Consider the following 24,538-nt stretch of genomic DNA (forward strand, 5'->3'; position numbering starts at 1 on the left):
CATACTTCTACTCCAATTTGACATGTCGAGCGCATTCGACATGGTAAGCCACAACATATTACTGAGACTCCTTGGCCACTTTGGGATTGATGGAAACATACTTAATTGGATCAAGGGCTTCCTAACCACCAGAACATACCAAGTAAAATTAAACTCAAACGTATCACCACCGTGGAAAGCAGCCTGCGGAGTACCTCAAGGATCACCACTATCACCAATACTCTTCAACATGATGATGATCCCACTGGCAAAGTCCTTGTCCAATCGAGGTCTCAACCAATTCATCTATGCAGATGACGTTACAATCTACATTCCCTTCAGACATGACTTGACAGAAATAACCAATGAAATTAATGATGGCCTCAACATTATGGACTCCTGGGCAAACTCATTCCAATTGAAACTAAACACTGAAAAAACACACTGCCTCATCCTCTCATCACAACATAACAAGTACAAACCCGCAACCATAAGCACCCCAGGACACACACTCCCTACTTCAGACAGCTTAAAAATACTAGGCGTCACACTCGATCGCAACCTTACTCTCGAGAACCAAGTAAATACCGTAATAAAAAAATGTTCTATGCAGTGTGGAAACTCAAACGAATAAAACCTTTCTTCCCGAGGGAAACTTTTTGAAATCTAATACAATCAATGGTCCTAAGCCATGCAGATTACTGTAATGGAATCTACACGGGGTGTAAAGTACAACTCACAAAAAAACTCCAGACCGCCCAAAACACAGCAGCCAGATTGATATATGGTAAAACACGATTCGAAAGTGCTAAACCCCTACGAGAAAAGTTGCACTGGCTCCCAATCAAAGAATGGATCATCTTCAAAATCTGCACTTTGGTCCACAAAATTATCTACGGCGTAGTCCCAGGATACATGATAGCCCTAATAGATCTACCAACCAGAAACAGAATCAATCACGATCATACCTAAACCTACATTATCCAAACTGTAAAGGACTAAGATACAAAACAACTTATGCATCCAGCTTCTCCTACATAAACGCACATCTATGGAATGGACTCCCAAATGCTGTGAGAACAATCCGTGACCACTTAAACTTCAGGAAATCATTCAAAACTCACCTCTTCAAAAAGGCCTATCCCACCGATCCAACATAAATCCCCGCACCCAGCAACACAGCATAACTAATGATCATACTGGACAATTTATAATCTTCACTTCCTTCAACCCCATGACGCCTGATCCACACCTACCTCATCTGGCCACAATATAACTGTGTATCTGCTATCAACCGAATTGGGAAACGCCTTTACGGTACTATGTAAACCACATTGAGCCTCCAAATAGGTGGGGAAATGTGGGGTTCAAATGTAACAAATAAATAAATAAATAATCAGGACTTTCACAAGATTCCAAGATAAAGCTTTTCCAGCCTTAGCCAGTCTTCGGTTGTAAACAAATGTGTGCTGAAAAGTCGTTCCTCTCTGCCCTGGGTCTCCCCGACTTGTTTCTGCTCTGGAATTTTATTAGGCCTGTCTGAGCCACACCCTCCCTGTTAAGTCCTCCATAGCTAGGCTTCTTAAAGTAAATCTGTGAGTGAATATGCTTAAGTGGAACTGGCAGCTTCCTACACATTCCATCAAACCAGACTAAAATTCATCTGCTGATACTGCTCTAGTTCAGGTGCAAAAGAAATATTGGCAAGCTGGGTTCCAACTAAGAAGCCAGCCCAGATTCAAAGGAGGATGCAGCTGCTGACTCGGGTAAAAATGATGCTACTAGCCTGGGTGAGAAGGAAGATGCTGGCCATACCTGAGTGGAGTTTGGGGACAAGGGTGGGAGGGACTGAGAAAAACATGTGACTGAAGGGAAGAGGGAGAGGCTGAAAGGAGACCTAAAGAACAAAACACTTAAAAAAAAAAAAGGTGAGTGAAATATGAGAAACAAGTGGGGAAAGCTTGCAGATCATTGCTCATGGAATTCTTTCCAACCTCTGTGTGTATATATGTGTGTGTGTGGGCTGGTGCACCTGAGTATGGTCATATGAATACATATGTGTCTGTGCATGCTTGCGTGTGTGTGTTTCTGCATGAGTGGACAAGTTAAGAGTACATCTGTGTTAGTTCTCTGTGTGTCTGATTGGGAGATGAGATGAGGGGAGATTGTTTGAAAGGTAAAATTCTGTAATTTGTTATGTTTCTGTGAATCAGTGTTTGTATGCTGCTCTTGTAATTACTTTTCCTATTTGTGGAATGGCTTCAATTCTCTTCCATCTCCTACAACATGCAGAAACTTTATTTCTACAGCACAGAGATCACCATCTCCTTTTCTGTGATCAGAGCAGCCTTCCAGTATGCCTCCCCTCCCACTGGGGCTGGATTCCTCCCACAATCTCTCTTGCTAGTTATCCTGGAATCAGGCAGGGCAGGCTCACTCACATAAGGGAGGACTGGAGACCTGCACATAATAGTTTTTAAACTCTGTAAAATTTCCAGTGTTAACCATCCTTCCAGTTTCCAGATAGGGATAAAAAAAAAAAATCAATAGAATCCCGAAAGCCAGACAGTTGCCCATCCTAATCTTCTGACTCCTGTGCACATCTGACAGGGCTACCCGAAAATTTGTACCCTAGGTATGTTCCTAGTTTTCCCAAGCCTTAACCTAGACCTGCCCATGGCAATACATATAGTAACTGATAAGAAAGCAGTTCAAGTCGATCAGAAAATTTCACAACAGAAATAAAAACAATGAAAATGAAATATATCTGAACAACATAAAATACAGTACATCACAATTTGTGAATTATTTGCAATCCCTATGCATGTATGGGGGTGGGGTAGTGTTTGCAAATGGGGCACATTGCAAGTTAATGGGGCAATTGCTGGGGGTGTGTGGTTTAGACAGCTTGCCAAGGTAGAGGGGAAGATGGCTGACCTTTGAAAGTAGATGATGGTTCTTATTTTTTTTTTATTTTTTTTTAATAATGATTGAATGGTGGTCCAGCAATTTGATGATATGCGGAGTGTTCCGATTGTAGATGGTTGGTAGTGAGAAGTTTTATGACTGTTGGTTCTTGCTCTTGTTATATTATGATTTTATGTATGTCTTTTTGGGTCATGATTGTGGTCGTGACCCCTCTCAGACTCACCTTATTTCCGGCGGTCAGCTTCTGAGCTGGCTTCTGTCTGTTCTTCCTGAGTTAGTTCTGTCTCTGTGTGCTGGCTGCTTCCAGCATGGCTCTGATTACTCCACTATACTGCACCTGTGTGTGTTAAGCCTCTCTGTGCTTCAGTATGCTTTCTGCCTGTGTCTTGGTTTGTGTTCCTCTCGCCCTCTGGTGGCCAGAACTGGTGGCTGCCATAGACTTTCCAGACTTTCTTTCCGGTCCAGTCCAGATATTCCAGCCCTCCAGACTTGGTTTGAAGTTTGGCAGCTAGCCTCACCCGTAGCTGCCTCATGATTCCTGCAGCTGAGTTCAGCTGCTGATGGGTTTATTACCACCTGGAAACCTTCTGAGTTTGCCTTTGCATTGTCTAAGGTCCCTGGTTTGTTGGTGCTTTGTTGCACTTCTGCCTAGTATGGTTTCTTGTTTAGTTCCTTGTCTGTTTCTAGTTATCTGTGTGTAGTTTAGCTTAGGTTTATTTGCTTACTTCCCTAGTCTTGTTTCTGGTCTGTATTCCTTGTCTAGTATCTGTTTGTCTGTGTCGTTTGCTTAGTGGCTGCTCTGCAGCTTTCAGTCCTGTCTCTTGTCTGTCAGTATTTGTACCCTGTTTTAGTGGCTGCTCTGCAGCTTTCAGTCCTGTCTCTTGTCTGTCAGTATTTGTACCATTTCAGTGGCTGCGTGGCAGCTTTCAGTTCCTGTCCTTTAGCTTGTCCATTTCCTGCTTTGTGTAGTATTGTTTGTCTGTGAGTCCTAGCCCAGTTTCCTGCCTTGCTGCCCATGTATATTCCTTTCCCCTCTGACCCTCAGTCCCTGTTCAGCCTAGTTGGTATCCAGTGCCTGCCCTGTCCGGTAAGTCCTGCCGGCCGCCTGCACCCAGGGGCTCAACTCCTGGGGAAGGGCGGTCAAGCGCAAGTTAAGTCTAGCTGTTTCTGTCAGAGTTCTGCCTTGTCTCTGGTGTGGGGTGGTTTTGCCTGCCACTGCTGCTGCACGGCAGTGGCCCAAGGGCTCACGAACCTAGTTTCTGCCTTGAAAACGTGACATTTTGTAAGCTGCCTAGGGTAGTAGTTAGATGGGAAATAAGAATTTTTAAAATAAAGCCACAAATAAATAAATAAATAAATAAATAAGCAGCAGGGGTTACTATGGGGCAGTTTGCAGGATGGTGAAACAATTTTGAGGGGTGGGCAGTTGCCGGGGGTATTTTTCGTTGTGGTGGGGTTTGAAAGGAGGAATTGTCTAACTGCTGTATTTCACTGTGCACAAATTTCTATTCTACAGAAGCTGGAATTCCTTCTCCCATAGAAATGCACTGATCCATTTTTGAGGGAAGGGCTTGTTTCAAACTTGAAGTGTCTTTTTACTGTTTTTTCCCCCACAAACCACATTTCATCCCATTCAAATAAATTTCTCGAACGTTATCTTGCACCAGACAGACAGATGGACAAACATTGTAGACCCCCCCCCCCCCCCCTTTTTGCCAACATACATTGGGATGGAAAAAATAACTGTTACAAATACCTATTTAAAAAAAAAAAAGGAAGAACAAAATGTTATAAGGAAAAACACATTTTTTCCTTCAGTCCTAAAGGTTTGGGCTGGTGGCCAAGCTTCCCAATAATTTTTCCACTCTTGATGTTGCTCCCCAGAAAAGGGATTATCCAGAAAAAAAATAAAATGATACAATGGAAAAGTGTTAGTTTGTCAGTATGCTACACAGGATCATAGGAGTCTATTAAAGTATGCTGAGGTGAATTTTCTGCCAAGTTGGTTAAGTGAAATTAATTATAACATCAGTGATGAATGTGCATGATGCCAAGTTCATTCTTTTGATGTTTTCAGGACATGCTCTGTGACACAGGAATCCAAGGTTACAATCTTTCAGACTTATCTCAGAGTTCCTGCTTAATCCACTCAGTCTACCTGCCTGCTAAACTCAAAATGCAAGTACTGAATTACATACAGCCCAAAGGCATGAACAAGTTCAAACATTTTTAATTGTCACTAATGCCCAATAAAATACAGCAGCACTGCCGTCAGCATGTTAATGCGGGACTTACTAATAGTAATTCTATACAGGTGGCACCACAAATGCATGTAAATGACCAGTAGCTACAATATCAACATATGCATGGATGTGTGTGCACACACATGTGTAAATGCCAATAGTTCTGCAATGTGCTATTCTATAAAATGGCAGCTACATGCAAAGGCATATAAATTGAAGGGAGGTGTATGCATGTGCAGAGTCTGGGTAGAGTGTGGCTAGGTCGCACAATTACATGTGTAAATTATGGTCTGGCTTGCGTTGGAAGTGATAAATCACATGGAATTCATTCATCCTTAAATTCTTACATGATATTGGAAGAGCCATACTGAGAACTAACATGAAAAGCATGCAATATAGAGGCTCAATGCCTCTGAGACAGACATACAAAAGGAAATTCAATAAATGGTGCTTACAATTACACATGCAATTTAATTGAGTAACGAGCACTTTTAGTGCCAATAATTGGGCACTATCAATTGTTGGCATTAATTGGCAAAAATCTGGATTTACGCATGCATCTTGCACAGTGTGCATTTTTTTCAGCGTCCAAGTTTGGGTGCCATTTACTGAATTTAGTCCACAATGGGACTCATTTTCAAAGCACTTACAGGAGCATTTTCGAAAGAGAAGGGCGCCCATCTTCCAACACAAATCGGGAGATGGGCGTCCTTCTCTCAGGGTCGCCCAAATCGGCATAATCGAAAGCCGATTTTGAGCTTCCTCAACTGCAGTCCGTCGTGGGGACGACCAAAGTTCACGGGGGCGTGTTGGAGGCGTAGCGAAGGCAGGACTGGGGCATGCTTAAGAGGCGTCCTCTGCCGATAATGGAAAAAAGAAGGGTGTCCCTGACGAGCATTTGGCCGACTTTTCTTGGTCCATTTTGTCTTGTGACCAAGCCTCAAAAAGGTGCCCAAACTGACCAGATGGCCACTGAAGAGAATCGGGGATGACCTCCCCTTACTCCCCCAGTGGTCACCAACCCCTCCCACCCTAAAAAAAAAAACTTAATTTTTTTTTTTTTTGCTGGCCTCTATGCCAGCCTCAAATGTCATACCCAGCTCCATCACAGCAGTATGCAGGTCCCTGGAGCAGTTTTAGGGGGTGCAGTGCACTTCAGGCAGGCGGACCCAGGCCTATCCCCCCCTACCTGTTACACTTGGGGTGGTAAATGTAAGCCCTTCAAAACCCACCACAAACCCACTGTACCCACATGTAGGTGCCCCCCTTCACCCCTTAGGCATATGGTAGTGGTGTACAGTTGTGGGGAGTAGGCTTTGGGGGGGGGGGGGGGGTTGGGGAGCTCAGCACTGAAGGTAAGGGAGCTATGCAGCTGGGAGCAATTTGTGAAGTCCACTGCAGTGCCCCCAAGGGTGCCTGGTTGCTGTCCTGGCATGTGAGGGGGGCCCGTGCACTATGAATGCTGGCTCCTCCCACAATCAAATGCCTTGGATTTGGTCGTTTTTGAGATGGGCGTCCTCGGTTTCCATTATCGCCAAAAACTGGGGACGCTCATCTCTAAGGTCGTCCTAAATGTTGAGATTTGGGCATCACCGACCGTATTATCGAAACAAAAGATGGACGCCCATCTTGTTTCGATAATAGCGGTTTCCCCGCCCCTTTCCAGGGACGTCCTTAGAGATGGGCGCCCTTAGAGATGGTCGTCCCCATTCGATTATGCCCCTCTTAGACTTCCAAAGTTCCATAGGTTACTTTGTAAGTTTGAAAGCGTTAAGTGCTTTGAAAATGTGCCTCCATGCATACGAACAACTCACCATTGTTGTGGAGTTCTTTATTGTAAATTGGGCAAGACGAAAGCATTTGGAATGCCAACTGGACAGAATACAGTTGTGTTCCCCTATACTTCCATACTTACTCTAAATCTTGTTTTCACTGCCCATCCCTGCAGTTTACCAAACAATATTGAATGCAAGATTGGAATAGGGTGATGATCCCTTACCTCTATTCAGCCATAAGCATTGTTGTATTTTTTAACTTGTGGTTTATTATTTATTTGTTCATTGGGATTTATTAACCGCCTTTATGAAGAGATTCACCCAAGGCATGACCTCCGGTGGCAATTTCACAAGACTGCTGCTGGAGATCACTTCACCTATTTTGGGACTGGAGCTACTACTGGCAGAGCACACTCTCGCAAGACTTCTGCTGGAAGTCACAGCAGCCATTTTCAATAAGGAAGATAGCATGAGCATGGGCAGGTGTGCCTGACAATAGCTTCTGCCCCGACTCTCCATTAGACCAGCAGGCAAAATGGTAGGCTCGGGGAAGGGCTCTCTCTGTACAGAAGGAGAAGACGGCATTGGTGGAGGAGGGAAATAAAACCATATACTGTTGGGAGAGCGAATGGCCAAAAAATCAGTTTATACTCAAATATATACGGTAATTATTAAATGAAAATAATAATGGTCTTTTTATTTATATACTTTAACGGCTGAACCTAACTTTACTGCATACTCCTCCTCCTTAAGGAACAAGTATGAGAGCTTGCCAAAATATAATTATTTTTTCAACTGGCACTGCTCTATTGCCAACTTAGTCCACATTTGTGGCACTGTGGTGGGGGATGGTAGGGAGTTTAATAAACATTTATCTTCTCAGATACTAAGGGGTCTGTCAAACAACTGCGAGGTAAAACACAACAAATTCTATGCTTTTCTTCTTTTTTTGTGTACTCTCCTTGCCAGTTGAAGGAATTGTTTGACCAAAGGTCACACTCATTATTGGCGAAGGAGAAACTACAAGATAAACATAATCATGTACAATACTACAACAGGTATGCCAAGAAGTAGACAGTAATGATGTACAGACCGGATGGAAAACAGCAACCCAACACCACCAATTACAGGTCTCCAAGGTTGTATCTTGTCTAGACAGATGCTGCTAGAGCAAACAGGTAGAACTGTCCCATTTATAAAGCCACTAAAAGATGAACTGATATGTGTGTAACAGTGATGGAAAATATATAGTACTAGTAAAAAAAGGCCCATTTCTGAGAGCAATGAAACAGGCGCTAGCAAGGTATTTGTTTTGTGCAATGAATGTCTTGAAGGGGATTTTGCGCCAGGGTGGCCCCCCTCCCTCCCAGGTGGAAGTGTGTGTTTGTGACAGAGAGAGAGAGAGAGAGAGAGTGTGTGTGTGTGTGTGTGTGTGTGTGTGTGTGTGGGAATGAGAGTGTGTGCCAGAGTGGCCCCCTTCCTTCCTTCCCTCTCTCCCTGGCAGATGGAAGTGTGTGATTGTGAATGAGAGAGAGTGATTGTGGGCGAGTGTGTTTGTGAGACAGAGAGTGAGTGCGTGTGTGTGAATGAGAGTGTGTGGCAGGGGTCGCCCCTCCCCCCCTTATCTCCCTGCTTCTTTGCCTGCCTGCCTGCCAGTGAAGGGGAGGGATGTCACTCCTGCTTAGCATGCTAATCGTGTGATCTATGTGAACTGGTGGAGTAAGGAGTCCAGCTGTGTGGGTTTATTTTTTTTGCTAATCGTCTGTTGTCTCTGAAGTGGTGGAGGAAGGAGTCCACTTGTGTGTGTGTCTTTGTTTATTTTTGTAGTAACGCTGCTGCATTTTCTTTGCTGTCGCCCTGGCGCTTCTCAGCAGCACTGATTAAGGCTGTGGAAGTCCGTTTGTATTGTGGAGGAAGGAGTCCGTGTGTGTGTGTGTGTATCTGTAAATGTGTTTACCTAGCACCGCTGCATTTCCCTCGCTGTCCCCCTCGCGGTCATGTGTTGCGCCGATTAAGGCTGTGGAAGAGCATTTCGTGTTATGTTCACCCGCCCTCGATGTCATGACGTTTTGACGCGAGGGCGGCGATGCTGTTCAGACGTCTTAAGGCTGTGGAAGTGCGTTTGGTGTTATGTTCACCCGCCCTCGATGTCATGACGTGTTGATGTGAGGGCGGGGCGGCAATGCTTTTGGGACGTCATGGGTACGTCACGACGTTCCAACGCGAGGGCGGGGCGGACACTTGTGGGGACACATTACGATCTCTGTCGCCTCACATTCCGGAAGTTGCAGCTTCACTTAGAACGTTGGTTTGCGAATTATGTGCGGAAGAGGCGTGGCCAAGGGCGGGTCTATGAGTGACAGTGAGTGGTGCATGAGTGACAGTGAGGGGCAGGGAGTGGTGCATGAGTGACAGTGAGTGGTGCTGACGGGCAGTGCTTCCCTGGGTGAGAATTATTTATATAGATACAACTGTATGCATTTTTTGCCTTGCTGTTCCTAATAGTGCATCAGTGTCTGTACCTAGCTGGTGGCTGGCAGTCTTCTTTTCTGTCAGCCAATAAGAGTGCATTGTTTGCTGGAGAAATCCACAATCTGTTCCAGCATTTTCTTTCAAGCTTTCTGCAGACCTAGGGTCTCTAGGCTACACTTTAGAACTGCTGTTTTTCCTTTATGCTTACTGCACTTTTCTAGTGCATGAGATACTCAGACCTTCTGGCGCCAGATTCTGCCAGTGGATTAGAGCAGTTTCTGGTAGTTTCTAGAAGGGAGCCTAGAAGCAGGGGAGGAATTGGATCTTCTGAAGGGGTGTTTCTAGCGGCAGTAGTGTACTCTCCTTTGTGATCACTTTCGCCACAACCCTCCAACCCCAACGATCACTCTCCACTCCCCCGGCCACCCAAACACCCGTAGGCCCTCCCCAGGCCCACCTTAAGAAACCTTCGTGGTTTTGTGGCCTCTTCGGGGGCAGGCTTGCTCGTTCCTGCATCCTAGAGGGCAATCCATTTGTGGAACTAGGCGAACAGATGTTTTAAAAGTGTCTTAAGTCTCTGCCCGACCTCCAAGAACCCAAAGACCACAGAATACAGACTAACAAACACATCACATAAAGTGTCATTTCACTGAGGGAACACCTATATGTAAAAAAAAGCACACAAAAAAAAGCGAGGAGTTTGTTGCCCAAAACACTTTAAAAAAAGGTTATAAAGGCAACGTTAGCCAATCACAGACACCCTTGCTTTATAGTTTTATACAGTTAACAAGTCTGTTGTCTTTTAAGACTCGAATCCTTTGACATTAGGATAGTTTTGATTGGTTAACAACTGAAGAAAGTCAGTAGTATATTACAACATTATGAGACAGGTGTTTCTCCTATGGAGAAATCAATTTTCAAAGAAATTTACACAGGTAAAAAGCACTTTGCTTGTCAACTAACTGTCCATAACCTGCCCTCCCTTAGTGAGGCTAAAATTGTACACTTTTTATTCCATATTGTATACAATTTTAGCCCATTGAAAGAAGCCATTCCACGAGAAATGTCTAGGTTGAGATAGGATAAAGAAATGCAAATTATGTTGTCAAACATTTGCATCATCTTTTTTTTTTTTTAACAAAAGTCTACCTGTAGAAAATGCAGGTCGAAGTGACCACACATTTCATACCTATGATACACTTCAAAATGAAAGCACACACATGCTTTCACTTTGAGAATTGTTGCAAAGTCTACAGGTAAGAATTGTTCGTGATGTATGACCCAATGTGGACAGTTTGAAAACTGCTGAGCACACATAATGCTGCCATCTCTGTTAATAGCAAAAGTGCTTGTGAGATTAGTCGTTTTTCTCTGTTCACCAATGGTGTATCCCATAATCTCATTATCTAAAACAGTGGTTCTCAAACCTGTCCTGAGGGACAACCAGCCAGTCGGGTTTTCAGGCGCTGTCTACTGAATAGGCATGAGACAGATTTGAATGCCTGTCACCTTCATTAACTGCAAATCTCTCTCATGTGCATTCAGTAGGGATAACCTAAAAATCTGACTGGCTGGTGGTCCCTCAAGACAGGTTTAAGAACCACTGCCCTAAAAGATTCAAATAACTAAATCACCATAGCAATAAATTTGAATGCCTCCTTCACATCTAATAGTTCATTCATTTGCTGTTTTTCCTCCTGTTGCATGATGTCAAAAGTGAAAGTTACAGTACATGTGATGTGACAAATAGAACTCCTCTCCCCCAAACCCCAGTATTCTGTTCCCAATTCCTGAACCCTACCTTTTCCTCCTACCAAAATAGATTTCATCAGCTAAACCATGCTTTCCATCTTCTATTAGCTAGGAGGACCACTGCCTCATCATTGTCCTCTTACCATATTTCTGTTCCTGGCCTTCTTGTATAGGCTCTTCCCCCATCAGTGCCCCATCATTCCCCCTTCCCATTAGTCTCCCCCCATTCTCCCATCAGGCACCCTTCCTCTCTACCTTCATGCCCTGCTTACCCCATCAGCCTTCCTTCTTCATTAGGGTACCCTCCTCTCCTTCCCCATCAAGACCCCTTCCTTCAGGTATTTTCTTCTCAAGCCCTTTTTTCCTCCCTCCTTTTCTCCAGGCACTTTCAAGTAGCACCTGCTTTTCAGGATGTATCAGCTTCCTCTCTAACATACTGTAGATGGTGGCAGCAACTCCTGGGAACAGGCCCTGTCATCAGTATCAGTAGCCATGACTTCAGAGACCCACCTAGGCTCTTTCTACTTTGCCAGCCCTATGGTTAAACCCACTCATCTTTCCAGGGATTGATGAAAAAAAAATATTGTGGCTGAAGAAAAAATACTGTGACTGACACATGTAGGGAAAAAACCCCACAGAATCTAGCAGCATTCTTTCTGGTAAAACCCAAACTCCGTCCACATGTCTTCTCAGGTAGAAGTACATGGCATTGACTGAATTGTCCTGGCTGACTGCCAATCACTTTTCAAGCCACACCATCATCTGTGGCTTTTGTTTCCCATCACCAGGTCCCTTTTGCCCATGTGGAGAATTACACTATTTTGCATAACTACACATGTGCTCATTATGCACACATTTTCACTGGCACACAAGTGCATAATTGTCCAGGGTATACCTTATCCATCTCTGTTGTATCACTCCTAAACAAAAGGGTAAAATCTTTACAGGATACTTCAAGTGTGGCTTCATCAGGGCCATACACTGAGAAACGTAAAACGTCTGACAATTAATACTCTATGGTCAATGTCAAAAAACAAGCCTCGGCCTTTCCAATGCATACTCTTGATTTTAAGTCAGGTGTATAATATACCTAGTATCCTTATCTTACATATCAAACATGAGGCACTACTCTAATAATTGGCAAATTATTTTTTTCTTAAAAATTTCAGCTACCATAAAATGCCAAACAAGATTTATCAGATTGGTAAGTGTCAACCTTGCTAAGACTATTTTCAATTTGGAACTGCACTTTTTGGCTTTGATGGAATTAGCCAAAAGTGCCACTTTGGAAATTTACAATATAGGCTCACCACTGCTACACTAATGTTTGATTAATCTATCACAGTGAATGAATGCAGTTAATAATTCAGTTATCCAACATATGAATGCTAAAGGACTTAAATAAATGAATAGTAACCCACTTCTGTAAAAATATTAGCAGACCTTTAAATGTGTTTTGCAAATCCTTTGTCATCATTATTCTGCAGAAGAATACATTACTACATACAAGTAATGTTCTTTATATATATGTATAAATACACAAACACACACACACAACTGGTCAGGAACACTGCATGACATTACATACATATGATGCTTTTTGCTAATAAAAGGTTAAGACAGCGGATGCTCAATCTGAAAGGCAGAGCAACTTTTTTTTCCTCTTGTGGTATGTTTCTAATGTTGACAAAAAAATATTCGCTATGCAACACTTCATCTTCTTTTCCATCTGACACACATGTACAACCCATAATCTGAACCTGCCTTAAGCTCAAATTATGTTATCTGAAAAGCACTGCGACATAGAGAACAAGCCTTAATTTGCAGAGGGTAAAATTAAAGAAAACTCACCTGACTTGAACAATATTTATCATCCTTCTCATAGAAATGCTGAAGACATTTTGCACTCGTGTGTGCAAGCCGACTGAAGAACTCATTGATTGTTCTGATAGAAACTGCACAGATGGAAGATCTCTTTGTTGGTTCAGAAGAGTCTGGCTTACTCTGTGCAAATACACCATACAGAACATCATCATTCTGTCCAAAGCCCATCTCCTCAGCCAAGGTTGCACCTGGCTTACCTACATATGCAGCCTGTAAAATGTTGAATATTTCCCTTCTGGTTGACCTCTTCCTTCGCTTTTCCGTAAAGATACACTCAAGAGGCATTTCCATATAAGAACGCAGTTCAGAATCAGATGAACAAAACCTGATGATCCTTGTGTGGAAAGTCTGGGACTCTACTGATTCTCGTTGGACCGTCAAAAAGTAAACAAAGCGGTCACTTTCAAATGTATAAACATACTTAATGGGATAAGAATCTCTGAGATGGGGCAGGACATCAAGATAAGAGTTGTCCGTCAGGAACTCAAAACCATCCTGCGTCTCCTTTAGTCTTCTAGCAGATATGGAATGTGGTGAAAAGTAGTTTAAAAGTGAAGAATTCACAGTGTTACCAACAAAGAATTTTACAAATCTATCCTTTACGGTAAACAGGATCTTTGTTCCCAAGCTACTTACGATGAAATCAGGCCACCCATGGGACTCCTCCTCAATATGCGGGGTGTACATACACTGCATCCCGCTCTCTAGATCAGCAAGTCTATCCGGCTGAAGAGTATGTCGTACACAAGCTCCTCTATGCACACAGCCACAACTGATGAGTTGATCGCCATAGAATGTTTCCACCAGCAGGGCCATATTGACATTATCTTTCCAAACACTATTTGATACATTTGCTTTATTTTTACAATCTTCACAAGGCAGGCAATCAGGGCTCTCCAGCACAGGGCCGGTTCTGTATGTAGTCAAATTCACAAGATTTTCATTAAGGACGTAAATATTGTTCACTGCTCCAACATAGACATGACCTTTATGCAGAATAACATTCTGAATTGGAGTCTCTGCTGTGAAACTGGGCAGGTGGTACCTCACATCAACAGCCATCTCCATCCACACTGCAGTTTCCTCGCATTGTGCTCTACTTTTTTGTACCAAAGCCAACAGGGAAAGAACAATCCATCCCATAGGCACACCAGAGGACTTCATTGTGATCAAAATTTCCTATCAAGAATAAAAAATATATATAATTTTGCATTACATTTAGCAATTGTATAACTGTTTTTCAGATATGAGAAAGCACTACCTGAACTAAACTGAGCGCATGCACTATTTTGCAATGATGCATTGTATGTTATTCACAACAAAACATGGATATAAGCATAAAATTAGGCCTTGCACCATTGAGAGAAGTTGCTTTCCAGAATGTTTACAAAACCACACAAAAGCTATTGTATGTTAAACAAAGGTCTATCATATTATATCCCTCTGTTGGTGACAGTAGAAAATGTCATTCATTTTTTTTTAGTTTTATTCCATCTTCATTTCATGTGGCTTTTTACCCACCATAAGTGACTGATGAGTAGTGAGATGTTTCAAGCTCTTTCAGTTGACCATGTAAATCTCCTGTGGTCAGGCTGGTTTCTGTGCCATAGTATGCATTATATCCTGACTCACACAAGATATTCTGTACTCTTAGAAATGTGCAATAATGGATCAGCTAAACTTAGCCACCTTCTGGAAAAAAACCATTATAAATGCTAAAGCTATATCAGCACATGCTGTTTAGGAGATCTGGGGGAAAACAAAAAAATGAATCAAACTTGACTGCGTTTCTGTTGTTAATGATTAAAAAAAAGTTACTGGCAGTTATATGAATTCACAAGAATATGAAAACAGGCTTAAACTATTTTGTCTGATTAGAGGAAAACAAAAAAACATGCCCCAAAGATTTAAAGGTATTGTACGAGTACATAACATTTCACTGTTTATTGCACTATAAAACCCAGTTACGTATATACTTATTATACGACATGTTTCTCTAATTAAAGGCCATATCTACTGTGTTTTGCCTCACAGACACAAAATAGGTAATTTCATAAAAACATTTTCAAGTGTAACACATGTAAAATGCTTCTTATAAAATTACCTCACGTGTAAAAGTCCACATGGAGTGAATTCTATATATGGCGCCAACAAAAATCGGCGCCAAAACAATTGCGATTCTATAAGCCATACTTAAAGTTATGCGTGGTTTATAGAACGGCGCTTACACCCGGGAATCGTGCCTTAGGTGTGGCCATTTCACCAACTGAAACTGGGTGCAAATCTTCACACCTAAATTAGACCCATTTACCCCTTATTCTATAACTACGCGTGTTATCACCCCAATTCCATCCATGACCCTCCCATTTCCATGCCCCCCCTTTTTGAGCTTATGAGTAAAAGTTAGGTGTAGATTCCACGCCTAAATTTACATGCATATATTCCAATTAAATCTAATTAGTACTAATTGCTTAACAAGCCAATTATTGCTACTAATTAGCTCGTTATTCAATTAAATTACACATGCAAATTAAGAGTGTGAGATTTTTAGCAACTTTTAAAGAATTTGGGGGATAATAACTAGAACGTGTGTACTTTTACACAAGACAGATTTAAGTGTGTTCTGGGCAAAGCACGGGTGGAGTTGTGATTTACTTTTAAAATACAGGCAAAACGTTTATATCTACTTCCAAGAAGTGTAAATGACCCTGGCTTCTAAATATGATTTGTGCTGGTATTTTTAAAATAGACACATAGGGGCAGATCTTCAACTGGCAATGGTGAGTGCTTTTTTTAGTTGCTACCAGCAGTATTACCAGAAATTCAATGCCGGGTTATTACTCAGCGCCCTAAAGGTATAACAGCCAAAGTAAACCTTAGCTTTATGCGTCAGTAGAAGAGGTGTCAAACGTACAAAGTTGCATGCTGCTTGTTTAGCAGCAACTTTGTACGTTTGGCGCCCCTGGAACTGACACACAAAGCTATGGTTTACTTTGGCTGATATACCTTTAGGGTGCTGAGTAACAAAATATTTACAGTTCACAGGGACTCCTGAGGCAGGCCTTTGTGGCTGAAACACAATTCATGTTGAGTCCATTATACTTTGAATAAAGCTTCTGATGTGAACTCTTGAGTCCATTGGACGCTTTGTTTTGCATCATCCTGCATGTCACCTCCGCTGTGTTTGTTTGCTTTGGTCCACCCACAAAATAGCCAAGTTTCACTTTACTTTAGCAGTCTGTGGTAATATTCAGCAACGCTAACCTGTTAAGTGCCGCTGAATATCAGCGGATAGCCCTGCACAAGCGCTTTAACCGGTCAGAAGCAATCTCTGGCTGTTTAAATTGCTTTGAATATCGACCCCCCCATAGGCATCATCTACAGAGTATATTTACTAAAGTTCAGTAAAGTTTTGCACTTACTGTGTGTTAAAAGCAAACACTAGTGAACGGTAAATGGAAAAACTGTGCAATGCTGAGGGTGTTTCCAGCATGTTGCCACACAGTTCAGACACAGAAAAGTATTTTAGTGTGATTTCCAAAATAAGAAACTCTTTCCCAGCTGACAAGCACAGAGGTGGATATATCATGGTATGGTGCTGTTTTGCTGCAGCAGAATCTGGATAGCTTGCCATCATTGATGGAATTAAGAATTCTGCTTTATCCTCTCTCTCTATATAAAACGCACCTCCAACATTCTCAAGCCTCCACAAGTCCCAACGTTCTAAATGCATGGTGGTGAAACCAGGAATTCGCCCATGAGTGTTGGCCCCGCCCCCCGCAAACGTCATGACGTTGAGGGTGGACCAATGACACTCAACCAATCGCATCGCGAACCCGTTACTAAGCGATGGAACGTGACATAAGACACATCGCGGAACAATGAAAACCAGCAGCACACAGTTGCTACGCGACGTCAACAGCAACGCTAAAAGGACCATATAAATCTCTGCTCTCCACACAAACAACGGACACGGAGGGCATAGCAGGGAAGGAAAAAAAAACAGCACATACACACACACTCTCACTCTTAACTGGCTATAATGAGCAACTGACCTGCCACTATCACAGGGACTGCTAGCACCTCTCTCTCTCTCTCTCTCTCACACACATACAGACAGGACACAGAGGGGATGGAAGACAAGGAACGCATCGTTGGGTATGGAGGGGGCGGCAGGGGAGATAAGGCAAGAACTGCCTCAAATGTTTGTGCTGTGCTATGTACAATTATAATGCTGTCTCTTCATTTTGACCCTACCCTTTCACACTCTCTTTCACACAGACGTACACACACACACTTACACTGTCTCTATCTCACACACACACGCAGCCACACACATATACACACTCTCTCACACACACACACGCAGCCACACACATATACACACTCTCTCACACAGACACACAAACACGCCTCAAATGGTTCAGCTGTCCTATGTAAAATTTCACTGCTGTCTCTTCATTTTCACCCTACCTGTGCACACTCTCTTTCGCACAGACACACACACACACTTTCTTTGTGTCACACACACACAGATACACATACATATACACACTCTCACTCTCTCTATAGCCTTGCTAGCGCCCGTTTCATTTGTTTACGAAACGGGCCTTTTTTACTAGTCTTCTCTATATAAAACGCACCTCCAACGTTCTAATGAAGCCTCTGTTAGTTAGCCAACATTCTAAGTGAAGGGGGTGAGATCGCATTGTGTCTGCCCCGCCCACGCGTCAAACGTGATGACGTCGAGGGCGGAGCAATGACACTCAACCAATCGCAACGCTCGGCAGCGAAGCGTCAGGGAAGGAGGCGGCGCTCTCGACGTCTAGCCTTCCCTTCGCTGTGTTCCGCCTTCTTCTGACGTCAAGGATGACGTCAAAAGAAGGCGGAACACAGCGAAGGGAAACCTAGACGTCGCGAGGCTGAGCGCCGCCTCCTTCCCTGACGCTTCGCTGCCGGAACAGCCACGGAGGTAAATTTAAAAACAAGAAAAAAAAAAAAAACCATGTTGGGGGGAGAGAAGAGGGTGGCCACTAAAGTACAACAATGGGAGCGGGAGGGCAGGGGAGAAACGACAGCATGGATGCGAAGGGGGGGGGGGGAGAAGAGGGCGGGCCAGGCTGGGACATGGGAGAGAGGAGCATGGATGCAAGGGGGGGTCATGGAAGGGAGACAGGGGACTTGCTGGAAAAGTATGAATGGAGGCTGCAGGGGATAGAGGAGCATGGATGGGCATGGATTGGGAGAGCAGGGCTCAGGGAGAGAGGGCAATTGCTGGAAAGGGATGAATGGAGGGGGCAGGGGACAGAGGAGCATGGATGGGCATGGATTGGGAGGGCAGGACTCAGGGAGAGAGGGAAATTGCTGGATAGGGATGAATAGAGGGGACAGATGGGTATGGATGGATATGGATTGCACGGCAGGCCTCAGGGAGAGAGGGCAATTGCTGGATAGGGAAAATGAAGGGGCCAGGTGACAGATGGGCATGGATTGGAAGGGCAGGACTCAGGGAGAGGGGAATTGCTGGATAGGGATGAATGGAGGGGACAGATGGGCATGGATGGATATGGATTGCAGGGCAGGCCTCAGGCAGAGAGGGGAAATGCTGGATAGGGAAAAATGGAGGGGCCAGGTGATAGATGAGCATGGATGGGCATGGATTGGAAGGGCAGGACTCAGGGAGAGGGGAATTGCTGGATAGGGATGAATGGAGGGGACAGATGGCCATGGATGGATATGGATTGCAGGGCAGGCCTCAGGCAGAGAGGGGAAATGCTGGATAGGGAAAAATGGAGGGGCCAGGTGACAAAGGAGCATGGATGGGCATGGATTGGAAGAGCAGGACTCAGGGAGAGGGGAATTGCTGGATAGGGATGAATGGAGGGGACAGATGGCCATGGATGCATATGGATTGCAGGGCAGGCCTCAGGGAGACAGCGGAATTGCTGGATAGGGATGAATGGAGGGGCCAGGTGACAGAGGAGCATGGATTGGACTCACACTTTCACTCTGACTCTCAAACACTCACTCTCACATACACTCTCCCAAACATACACACTCCGAGGAAAACCTTGCTAGCGCCCGTTTCATTTGTGTCAGAAACGGGCCTTTTTTACTAGTATAATAAAAATTCTCATCTCCAACATTCTGACTTGCTGCCTGGGACCGTGGCTCATTCCGAGTTGGTCTGCTAGGCTCCGTAGATCAGGCTGACATCACTGTAGCCATTATGATGTCAACTTCAGAACCCAGGGGGAAAAAAAAAACATGCCTCACAGCTGATCCATGTCCAGAGGAGGGTTGCTGGACATGGGTGGCTGGAGGGGGGCAGGGGATAGAGGAGGGTCGCTGGACATGGGTGGCTGGAGGGGGTCACTGGACATGGGTGGCAGGAGGGGGGGCGGGGAGAGAGGAGGTTTGCTGGACATGGGTGGCTGGAGGGGGTCACTGGACATGGGTGGCAGGAGGGGGGCAGGGGAGAGAGGAGGTTCGCTGGACATGGGTGGCTACAGTGGGCGCAGGAGGAGAGGAGGGTCGCTGGACATGGGTGGCTGCAGGGGAGCCGAGGAAAACCTTGCTAGTGCCCATTTCATGTGTGTCAGAAACGGGCCTTTTTTACTAGTATATCAGAAAATTCTAGGAGGAGAATGTCAGACCATCCATCCATGATCTGAATCTGAGCTGTAGCCATGCAGCAAGTCAATCCCCTTGAATGTTCAATTAAATCTAATAGAGGACGGCTGATAGAAATTTAGTGTTTTGTGCTGACCACGTCAAAGACCTGACCTAATAAATGGTTTGGGAAGACCTAAAAGTGAGCAGTTCATGCAAGGAAGCTCTGAATTGTCACACAAATTTACATCTGCTCAGAGCAGATGTAACTTGGTGCAGGAGACTTTCAGGCAGCTATTTTATATGGCTCACATTTGCATTGTGTTGCTTTTGTACAATAGGTGCAATACATGCACTTTCATACTTGTCCTAGTATCCGACTAATTCCCACCCGGTCAATTAATTACATCTGGACAATTGCCACCTAGACCGACTGCCATTTGATTAATCACCCCCCCCCCCCCCCCATCTCAATTTCCACATGATTAAAACAATGAAAGGGGCATTTGCAAAGAAGACCGAATAGGGTGTGAGAAAATGGAATGGGCTGCAAGTGAAAAGGGGAAGCAGAAGTTGGCTCTTGAAGATTACATATATGTCAAACAGAAAGCTTTTATTGGTGGAATTGTGTTTTATTAATGTGAGGAAAGACGAAACTACGAATGTCCCATGACAGTCAAAGTTCTAGATGGAGCAGTCACTGGCAGATTGTTTGAGCACAGTCATACTCAGGATGGCCGTCATTTAGAAGTAGCAAAGATTGCTGAAGCCGTGAAGCAAAAATCAATTCATATGCAGGCAAGATATTGCTCACATATGTATGTTTTATAGTTATTTCAGTTAAAAATGTATTAAAATTTTGCAATTTTTTGCTGGGGCCACAGTTTTCCTAAATGTGAACTTTGGTTTACCATTCTCTCCTCATTCCATCAAGTATCTCTCCTCTCGCACTTCATCCTTCCATCCAATGTCTCTGCTTGCTCTCTCTCTCTCTCACCTCAGGCACATGCTGCTGGTTGTCTGCCTCTTCTGACATCAATTCCTGTTCCGGGGCAGGGGGAGGGAGCTCTCTGTTATCAGGGCGTGATTGAAACAGGTCTAGAAAAAAAACATCCTTTTTTTTGCCTTGAATGTTTCTTCCCGTTCCATTATCGCTGAAAGATGTCTTAATTTTGGATATTCCCTAGTGCCGCCCCCTTGCTATTTGGATGAATGGCAGTGTAAAACATCCAAATTCTGACTTTTGAAAATCACAATTTGGATATTTTCAGCAGATGGACCTTTTTTGGCCATTTTGAGACTATCATCTGCTTTGAAAATGAGAGCCATAGCATATAGTTCTGTTCTGCTTACTGACCAGAGATTCAAGAGAGAAACTCAGATGAGATTCAAGAGAGAAACTCAGAGGAATTAGTGAACCAATTACTATATAAAAATAAATATATCCTTATCATGGATTGACAGATGTCTGGGCCACCATGATAGAAAGATGATTTGATGGATGGGCATCTGTGCTCAGCAGTCCTTAGAAAAACATCCCATGGTCCAGGAAGCCAAAATGCTGTACTGTGTGTATTGCTCATTTAAGTCTTTTATCGTCAGATCCCTATCAATTCAGGGAGCCCAGAAATGGCACCGGAGTAATCTACTATAATAAAAAGCACCTCCAACATTCTGAAGCTGACTTCATGGCTTCAGGGATCGTAAGTTCGTAAGGGTGTCACATCTCTCTCTGCCCTGCCCTCGCGTAAAAACGTGATGACGTCGAGGGTGGAACAGTGAGAGTGAAGGGATCGCTGAAAGGATGCATCCATCTGATGAAGTGACGTACCGTACTTCCGGGTATGTCACACGCAAAAGCTGACCAACCAGAGGTGGGAGGGCGGATGCACAGCGGCGAATCAATCTAGCGTTCACTGGACCTGCACACTGAGCTGTGCACAGCAGGGGAGGGGAGATAGGAGATTCGCTTAGTGGCTGGAAGGGGGGCAGGGGAGAGAAGAGCATCGGTGGGTGGCAAGGGAAAATGGAGAATCGCTGGGTGGCTGGAGGGGGGCCAGAGGAAAAAGGAAAATCACTGGGTGGCTGGAGGGGGGCAGGGGAGAGAGGACAATCGCTAGCTGGCTGGAGGGGGGGCAGGGGAGAGAGGGGAATCACTGGGTGGCTGGAGGGGGGAAGGGGAGAGAAGAGCATCCCTGGGTGGATACGGGGGGGGGGGGGGCAAGGAAAAAGGATAATCACTGTGTGGCTGCAGGGGGAGCAGGGGAGAGAGGAGAATCGCTGGGCGTCTGGAGGGGGGCAGGGGGACACAGCAGGCACATTCGCACATAGCAGTCTCACTCTCTCTGTCACAAACACACACTCGCACATTCACTCTCTCTCTCACACACACAATCACTCACACACACACTCTCTCAAACATACACACTCCGACAAAAACCTTGCTAGCGCCCATTTCATGTGTGTCAGAAACGGGCCTGATTTAGTAGTAAAGTATATTATAGTCCCATCAGCATCTTGTACGGCAGATGGGGAACATGAGAAGCCCCACAGAGAATGCTACACAAACACCTTAGAAAAGGGGTGGGTAGTAGTAGTAGGCCACAACTGAGTTGGGTTTTCAAGATTTCCATAATGAATATGCATGCGATCTATTTGCATACAATGGAAGCAGTACATGCAAATCAATCTCATGCATATTCATTGTGAAACTCTTGAAAACCTGATTGGGTTGTGGCCCTTGAGGACCTTGGTTGCCCACCCCTGTAAGAAAAAGATTATTATTAGTGAGGTTATAGAGAAGCAATAAGACAAGTGTAAGACTGCTGAAAATACAACTGCTGGGAGTGAAGATGTAGTCTCTATCTCCTTCTGGGAGTTGAAAGCATGGAATAAGTTTTCCTATTTAGGATCTTACAGGTACACAAAGAGGGGCATAATCGAAAGGGGTGCCCAAGTTTTCCTAAGGACGTCCTCGAAGGATGTCCCGGCGAAGGGGTGGGGAAACCCGTTTTATCAAAACAAGATGGGCGTCCATCTTTCGTTTCAATAATACAGTTGGGGACGCCTAAATCATGAAATTTAGGTCGACCTTAGAGATGGTCGTCCTTAGAGATAGTCGTCCCCGATTTTCGGCCATAATGGAAACCGAAGACGCCCAACTCAGAAACGACCAAATCCAAGCCATTTGGTTGTGAGAGGAGCCAGCATTCATAGTGCACTGGTCCCCCTGACATGCCAAGGCACCCTAGGAGGCACTGCAGTGAACTTCATAAATTGCTCCCAGGTGCATAGCTCCCTTATCTTGTGTGCTGAGCCCCCCAAACTCCCCCCCCCAAACCCACTCCCCACAACTGTACACCACTACCATAGCCCTAAGGGGTGAAGGGGGGCACCTAGATGTGGGAACAGTGGGTTTCTGGTGGGTTTTGAAAGGCTCACATTTACCACCACAAGTGTAACAGGTGGGGGGGGGGGGGGGGGGGGGGGGGAGGGTATGGGCCTGGGTCCGCCTGCCTGAAGTGCACTGCACCCACTAAAACTGCTCCAGGGACCTGAATACTGCTGTCATGGAGCTGGGTATGATATTTGAGGCTGGCATAGAGGCTAGCAAAAAATATTTTTAAACTATTTTTTGAGGGTGGGAGGGGGTTAGTGACCACTGGGGGAGTAAGGGGAGGTCATCCCCGATTCCCTCTGGTGGTCATCTGGTCAGTTCAGGCACCTTTTGAGGCTTGGTCGTAAGAAAAAATGGACCAAGTTGGCCAAGTGCTCGTCAGGGACACCCTTTTATTTTTATTATGGGTATAGGACACCCATGTGTTAGGCACGCCCCAGTCCTGCCTTTGCTACGCTTCCGACATGCCCCCGTGAACTTTGGTCATCCCCGCGATGGAAAGCAGTTGAGGACGCCCAAAATCAGCTTTCGATTATGCTGATTTGGGCGACTCTAGGAGAAGGACGCTCATCTCCCGATTTGTGTCGAAAGATGGGCACCCTTCTCTTTCAAAAATAAGCATGACAGTGATCCAGACTGGCCACTGTTGAAAACAGTACACAAGGTTTGAGGGACCACTGGTCTGCCCTAATACGTACTTCTTAGGTTTTTATGATCTTAAGTCCTGGTTGCTTATTCCCAAATCACCTCTGTTTCACTCAGTAACACACACCTAACTTGTCATTCATTTTTGGTCATTAAGCATAGATTTAAAATGTATTTACCTAACTATATCACATAGCCATGCATTAGCGTCTATTTATGGCCTTATAACATGGTCTTATAATAGTAAAATTGCTCTTTTGACATTGCCAAAAAGCTTGAATCCTGCACCATTAATTCATGTGAACATCTTCAATAATGTTCAGGAGAGGTAATTAATCAAACCATGACATGCATTCAAATGCTGTCACCCATCACTGCATTAATTAAACTGTCAGGTTTAGATAACTAATTTATAATAGTGCTGGAAATTGTTCTTACAGTGCAAGTATTGACAGCAAATCATTTTTAAAAAAATCATTTTGCTTGACTTGAATAGCAGTTTTTAGACCATTATACTGTGAAATACAGAGATGTTTTTGCAATGCTTACATTTTAGCAAGTAAATTAAAAAAAAAAAAAAGGAACAGCTAAATTTAAGTGAAAACGGTCACACTGAGAAACAGAAAGTGCACATTTTTTTCCAACTTGGCCGATAGATATTGTGCTGTTCGTATATATACAGGCTATTGCTGCATTCACAGGAGTCTAAAACAATTATGACAAAGAACCTGTGATATTTTGTTTGTTTTAAGGAAAGCTTTTTTCTGCTTAAAAGTTGGCATGTGGGAGAAGAATCCTATGCTTTCCTTTGTAGGAATTAATAGAGGGCTGGACAATTCCATCATAACGCA

The 24,538-nt window shown here is 44.2% G+C and overlaps 1 protein-coding gene across 1 annotated transcript in view; it reads right to left on the minus strand.

Moving 5' to 3' along the window:
- The window catches only part of MET (MET proto-oncogene, receptor tyrosine kinase), a 238,537-nt gene that overhangs the window by 175,187 nt on the left and 38,812 nt on the right, over positions 1-24,538 (minus strand). Inside the window, exon 2 of the mRNA XM_030216229.1 lies at positions 13,001-14,212. Coding sequence (XP_030072089.1) covers positions 13,001-14,212 — 1,212 coding nt within the window. The remainder of the gene's footprint in view (positions 1-13,000; positions 14,213-24,538) is intronic.

Source organism: Microcaecilia unicolor, chromosome 10 (assembly GCF_901765095.1).
Source record: "Microcaecilia unicolor chromosome 10, aMicUni1.1, whole genome shotgun sequence".
Lineage (NCBI taxonomy): Eukaryota > Metazoa > Chordata > Amphibia > Gymnophiona > Siphonopidae > Microcaecilia > Microcaecilia unicolor.